Source organism: Grammomys surdaster, unplaced genomic scaffold, assembly GCF_004785775.1.
Source record: "Grammomys surdaster isolate TR1022 unplaced genomic scaffold, NIH_TR_1.0 97, whole genome shotgun sequence".
NCBI lineage: Eukaryota > Metazoa > Chordata > Mammalia > Rodentia > Muridae > Grammomys > Grammomys surdaster.
In genome coordinates this window covers 18,666,075-18,673,014 of record NW_021604576.1, presented here as the reverse complement: position 1 = coordinate 18,673,014, position 6,940 = coordinate 18,666,075, and the positions used below count along the sequence as shown (strand labels likewise).

Sequence of the window (6,940 nt, the reverse complement as noted above, 5' to 3'; positions counted from 1 at the left end):
ACCCACATACGGTATTAGGAACTATTTATCAATCAGGAACCGAGCTCCACACAAGTGCATTCAGCTTGGAAACTCATCTAAAATAGGCTATCTTGTGTTCAAACTTTAGAAGTTTAAAAAATAAAATACTTTGCATTCAAACAAAAAAGAATAACTTTCATAGGCTTATCCATTTGAATGCTTAGTCATCAGGGAGTGGCACTAGTTGAGAAGGATTAGGTGTGGCCTTGTTTGATTAAGTGTGATGTTCTTGGAGGAAGTGTGTCACTGGGGATGGGCTGGGGGGTTTCAAAAGGCCAAGCCAGTCCCAGTGTCTCTTCCTGCTGCCTGTGGATCCAGATGCAGAACTCCCAGCTACCTCTCCAGTACTGTGTCTGCCTGCCGGCTTCCATACACCTCGTCAGGATAATGATCCTTCCTGCCTAGATGACTATGGACAAAACCTCTGACACTGTAAGCAGGCTCCAATTAAATGCTTTCCCTTATAAGAGTTGCTGTGGCCGGGCGGTGGTGGCGCACGCCTTTAATCCCAGCACTTGGGAAGCAGAGGCAGGCGGATTTCTGAGTTCAAGGCTAGCCTGGTCTACAGGGTGAGTTCCAGGACAGCTACACGGGCGGTGGTGGTGCACGTCTTTAATCCCAGCACTTGGGAAGCAGAGGCAGGCAGATTTCTGAGTTCAAGGCTAGCCTGGTCTACAGGGTGAGTTCCAGGACAGCTACACAGAGAAACCCTGTCTCGAAAAAAACAAAAAAAAAACAACAAAAAAAAGAGTTGCTGTGGTCATGGTGTCTCTTCACAGCAATAGAGCTCTGACTAAGACAGCCACCATTCCCAACCCTAAGATACAATCTATAATGAAGAATAAAGACAGTCCTAGGAAGCAACTTTCCATGATACACCACTAACTTCCGCCCAGGGCCAGGGCCCACACTGAAGCACAAAGGCATTTGAGATTATTTATGTACATGTACACCACAATGTGCTTCTGGAGGTCAGATGACAAATTTTGGACACAGTTCTCTTTATATAGGTCTCAGGTACTGAGCTCAGGTCACCAGGCTTGCACACCAAGTACTTTACCCACTGCACCATCCTCTTGTTCTCCCTCCCCCACCCCCAATGCATTTTCCCCCCAATCAGTCCTTTGGTTTCCTCTAGGCATTGTCTTAGTTTTAAGGTTATTTTTTGGTTGTTATTTTGTCTCATTTTGAGATAAGAGTTTTATTGTGTAGCCCTACCTAGCCTGGGACTCACAAGGGCTGCTTTTGCAAAAGATATGGCACAGTGCTCAAGGAAAGGATTTTAAGCAAATCTTCTAGTTGTGACTGTGTGCCCCATAACTAATCCTTTGGCATCTTAGCCTCTTTATTTGGAATGGTATTATTTTATTATGTAGACGTGGTTAAATACATGAATAAATAACTTAAGATGTAAAGACAGCAGTTCCAAACACACGGTAATGGTCAAAAAATAGTCGAAGGAATCTCTTAGGAGACAATCCTCCAGGCATACCTATTGGGGATTATTTAGTTGGTGACATACCAGTCCAGAATTATGTTCATTAGGTTGAGGTGGGGAGAATGTAGTGGTATGGATAAGAATGCCCCCTTGCCCACTGGCTCATATATTTGAGTGTTTGGTTCAGTTGGTAGACTATTTAAGAAGGATTAGGAGGTGTGGCCTCAGTAGAGGAGGTGTGTCACTGGAAGTAGACCTAGTCTTTGCACCCCTCTCAGCCTGCAATTTTCAGATGAGGTGTGAGCTTGTAGCTGCTGCTCCACTGCCTGCCTGCCTGCCTGCTACCACACTCCCCGCCATGATGATTATGGACTAACTCTCAGAAACTGTAAGCAAGCCACCAAATTAAATGCTTTCTTTTAAAAGTTGCCTTTGTTAAGCTAGGCATGGTGGCACATGACTTTAATTCCAGCACTTAGGCAGAAGTAGGCAGATCTCTTTTGGAGGCCAGCATGGTTTACATAGCAAACTTCAGGACAGCCAGGAGTACACAGAGACACTGTTTCAAACAAACAAAAAGTTGCCTTGGTCATGTGTTTTGTCAGTGCAGTAGTAACCTTACCTAAGACAAAGACCAACACTAGCAGTGGGTGGTACCATCCCCTAGGCTTGGGTCTAATGGAGTTATAAAGAACAAGAAAACTTCATATATTTCTTTCTGCATCCTGACTTTGAGTGCCATGTTAACAAGGAGCTTCAAGCTTCTGCCACCATGATTTCACTACCATGATGGATTGTGTCTTGATAAATCCCACCTCTTAAAAAATAATAACAATAATTAAAGAGGCTGGAGAGATGGTTCAATGGTTAACATCACAGAATGCTCTTCTTGGGAACTCAGATTCAATTTCCAGCACCCACATGGTGGCTCTCAACGATATATAACTCAAGATCCAGGGATCCAACACCCTCTTCTGACCTCTGTGGTCACCTGGCATGCAAGGGGTGTGCAGACATACATGCAGGCAAAACATCTATACATATAATAAAAATTTTAAATTAAAAAATTAAGCCACTATCATTCTATATTTCCACCAAACTGAACAGTAGTCTCTCCAGCATTAGTACTGATGAGCCATCCAGCCACCATCTTGTGGTTAAAAGCCATCTTAAAGTAAAGACAAAGTAGGTTTAATTCTATGTATGATTAAATCTCTGTTTCTCAGATTTGGCAATGCCCCACGTGTATCCTTGACACAAATGGCTCTGCACTGCCTGTTCCAGGAAATGGCAACAGTGCTTTTGTTCAAAAGGTTATTTTGACCACCTAGAACTACCTTGTAACCACTACCTGTTGTTGTGACTACTTTGTTATAAACACCTTGCAACCACAGCTTTATTTCAGGAGGTTGATACCAGTAATTTGATATGCTTATGGTCTGCTTCTGTAACCCGGCCTATTTGCCTGTCAAATCCCCCACTTGGAAACCCCCTACCCTTGAGTTTTAAAAACCTTGTCTTCCTCAAGCCTAGCAATGATCTCTTGAACCCCACTTTCAGGAGGAGACAGCCCATGTACATGAATAAAAAGGCTTGCTTTAATTAATTGCTTGCTTTAATTGGCCATGATGATTTGGGTCAGTGGGCTTTCTCCTCCAGTCTTTAGGAAACAGTATTACAATGAAAAACCATGACAAACTAAGTGAACATTATAAAAATGTTTAGGAATGTATGAACTTTTTTTCCCTAAGTGTTATAGAATGCTGTTATGTGGGCGTGATGTGTCCAGTGCCATGTTGAAATCAGAGCAGGCATGGTTACTCCATAGGACCCTCATGACCCACTCAGAGGCCACTAACATTTCCTGGAGAAAGGGGAGGAGGCCTCATGAGACAGAACATAGGACATAGAACATAGTATATACTTGTTAGGGGATGCTTTTCTTCCACAGCATAGCAGCCTGTAAGCTGCCCATTCTTCTGCAAGTAAGCCTAATTCAACTTGTCCCTTCACTAAGCTAGACTGGGGTAGAATAATATTTTTGGTCTGTTGTTAGCATCCTTTCTGTGGCGAATAGAAATTTCTTCAATTTCCCCAGGAAACATCATGTACCTCTGAGATAATGATCCCCTGAGAAAATGATCTGTAAATGGAAAGACACTGTAAAAGCACAGTTAATTCCTTGGTTCCCCTAACCCCTGATCCTTCTGTGCTGGATTGAAGAACCCAAGGTTTTATGTATGCTAGTCATCACTGAAGACAATAGCATATACACATGCATGTATCACAACAGCACATCAAACTCTCCGTTATAATTGCTTTATTACAGAGGAACACCAGAGTGAACTTTTGAAATAAATAACTTTTGCTGTGGTTAAATAGAGAAAATATATTCAGGGAGTATAATATACATTAATTTGTGGAACATCTCCAAATATCACCAATGTACAAATTATTTTGTAAGGTGGTTTCTCACATAAAAGATTTTAAAATGCAAAGAAAAATGGAACTTTATATTTGAAATTAATAGAAGCAACATGGCTCCAAATACTGAAAATGTAAGACAAGTATCTTAGGTATTCCAGGCATAAATATTAGCTGTAAGGACCAACAGTGTGTTTCAGTAATGAGATCTAACAGAGCAAATCTGTAAACAAATCTCTTTGACAATTATATGCAAACAATTTTTATCACAGATCTACTAACTCTCTGAATGTAAACCTCAAAACACAGTGTAAAAGAAATTCTACGTTACAACAATATAAAAGCAACAATTGTCAACAAAGTTATTTGGTTTAAAAAATGTAGAGTAAAAGTCAAATACCTTAAAGCTGTTTTATGAAGATTTTTTTCTTTCCCTCCTCTCTTTCTTTTCTTCCTTTGCTCTCTTTCCTTCCCCCCCCCCCTGTCTCGTGTGTGTGTGTGTGTGGGGGGGTGCAAGTGTGTGTGATGAGTCTCTTTTTTTTTAAAGATTTATTTTATGTATGTGAGTACACTGTTGGTGTCTTCTCTTCAGGCAGACCAGAAGAGAGCATCAGATCCCATCATAGATGGTTGTGAGCCACCATGTGGCTGCTGGGAATTGAACTCAGGACCTCTGGAAGAGGTCAGTCAGTGCTCTTAATCACTGAGCCATCTCTCCAGCCCCATGATGAGTCTCAAAATATCCCAGGCTGGTTTCAAATTCCTGCCTCAGCTTCCTGAGTGCTACTGGGGTGACAAGCATGTGCTACTTATCTGACTTGACCTTAAATGTTTTACATACATTTAATGCGCACCTGTGAGTGTGTGTGTGTGAGTGTGTGAGTGTGAGTGTGTGTGTGTGTGTGTGTATGTGTGTGTATGTCTGCATGTGCACATATGCCATAGTACAAGTGTGGAAATCAGAGAGTCTGTAGGAGTCACCTTTGCGGGTTCCAGGGTTTGCACTCAGGTTGCCCAGCTAGCTCTCAGTTGCCAGGTTTGGATGGTGAGTGGGTTTACCCACCAGACAGTCTCATTAGCTAGAACTTCTTAGTATAATGTACTGTGTTTAATTCTTAAAGACTTTTATATAATAAGGATATTGAACTAGAGCTCTAAAAAGAAAAATGCAGATGAAAATAGCTATATAGAAATAATGGTATAAATATGAATTTATACAAAATGTATTATACTTCAAATATGTAAGGCTTAACATGAATTTTTGTGGATTCTGAGTGTTCCACACCATAATTTCTAGAGTAGTCTCAAGCCATTCAAAATCTAGAACTTCTAAAATGGTTTCTCTCTTTTTTTAAAAAAAAGCATTTATTTCTTTTCCTTAGACAGGGCCTCATGTAGGCCAGGCCATGCTGGTTCTACCCCTTCTACTTCACCTCCCAAGGGCTGGGATCACAGGCGTGGGCCACTACACCTGGTTCTGTTTAAGCAGTTTAAGGAAACATAGATAACAATTTCATGTCAAGTGGTCTGTGCTGTTGTATTAAAAAACAATGGAATGGTCTTTGAGTTATCTTTTAAACATCTTTTAGCTATCTTTTAAACGCCTATGGAATCTCCATATAAATTTTGCCATTGGAGATTTCAGAATGCTGTAATTTGAACTAGTATCAACTAGGATACTTCTGTTTAAGCTAGAAGTCACAAGAAAGACACAGATGTCAAAACAGTTTTAAGTTTGGCTTATTCAATTACATACAGTCACGATTATTTTTTATGTGAAAAGTGCTTTAGAATAAAAATATTTTGGTAAAGGATATTACTGGCAATATTTAATACCTAAGTAGAATTTTTGCATTGGTTTCATTTTACTGATATCTTTCGGAAAGTACCCCTTGCTACCATGTGACCCAGGTCCAGGCTATGCAGTGGTGACACTGCACACACAGTAAGTTGTGGATGAGCCCTTAAATCCAGATACAACATGTATTAATCAAAGCTAGGGCAATTTTATTCCTTCCACATGCCTGCAGTAACTAACACCGGTTCACCTTTCTACCGGCCTTGAAGAATTTTAGACATGATGAGGTGTGATAACTTGCAGCACAGCTCTGAGGCGCTGCTGTAAGTTGCTGCTCACCAACTGTTTTTATGATGGTAACTCCGAGACCTGGAGTGTGACTGGAAATGAGAATGCTTTGCTGTCTGTGTCTTCGATCCAGAACTGGTGTACCCTCTGGGAGACTTGCATGGGGATCTTGCTATGGAGTCACAGTGTCGTCCATGCGATCTGGATTTTGCTCCGGAGGCAATCTGCTTTTGAGGTGAGCGTGACTGTGATTTTTCCATCGACCTTTTGGGTAAGGACTTGGATCTTGATCGTCCTCTAGATCCAGAATTCCTTCTTGGTGTTCTTGACTGCCTCGCTGAGGTAGACTGCCTGGGTAGTGATTTGGAACGAGATTTAGACTGACTGTAAGAAGAGCGCCTGTGTCGAGACCTGAAAGCACGCACACCGTTAGAGCGTGTACTTTATACAGGACAGCAGGTTAAGACAGTACTTCCTGATGTGCTGTATGTGACACTGAGATGTGCTATGGTTTGAATGTGAAATATACCCACAGGGGCTGTCAAGATGGCTCAGTGGTTACAAGCATTTGCTGCTCTTTTAGAGGATCTGGGTTTCCAGAGGATCCTAGCACCTACATGGTCAATCACACAGTTCCAGAGAATCTGGCACCTTCTGGCCTCCGAAAATATTGCACACAATTGATTCACAGACATACATACAGGTAAAAGACTCATACTAATAAAATGGGAAAAAAAATCATCCCCAGACTCAAGTACTGAGGGCCTGGTGGCCAGGTTGGGGCCTTAAGTGGTGTGACTAGATTCTGAGGGCTCTGACCTAACCAGTGGATTAACCCCTGGATGGACTCATAGTGTGTAGCATTATCAGGTTTTGGTGAAAGGTAGGAAGTGAGGCCTTCTTAAAGGAAGTGGGTCACTGGGGCTGCTCTGAAAGCTGCTTCTTTCTTTCATCAGGCTGGTGGTGATGCA

At 41.7% G+C, this 6,940-nt stretch overlaps 1 protein-coding gene across 2 annotated transcripts in view; it reads right to left on the bottom strand.

Annotated features, from left to right (window-relative positions):
* Window positions 1-4,582: 4,582 nt before the first annotated feature.
* The window catches only part of Srsf12 (serine and arginine rich splicing factor 12), a 26,343-nt gene continuing 23,985 nt past the window's right edge, over window positions 4,583-6,940 (bottom strand). Inside the window, exon 5 of one of the 2 annotated variants that reach the window (XM_028780601.1) lies at window positions 4,583-6,380. In XM_028780601.1, coding sequence (XP_028636434.1) covers window positions 6,017-6,380 — 364 coding nt within the window. In that variant the 3' untranslated portion in view covers window positions 4,583-6,016. The remainder of the gene's footprint in view (window positions 6,381-6,940) is intronic. The other variant, XM_028780609.1, reaches the window with a different exon arrangement.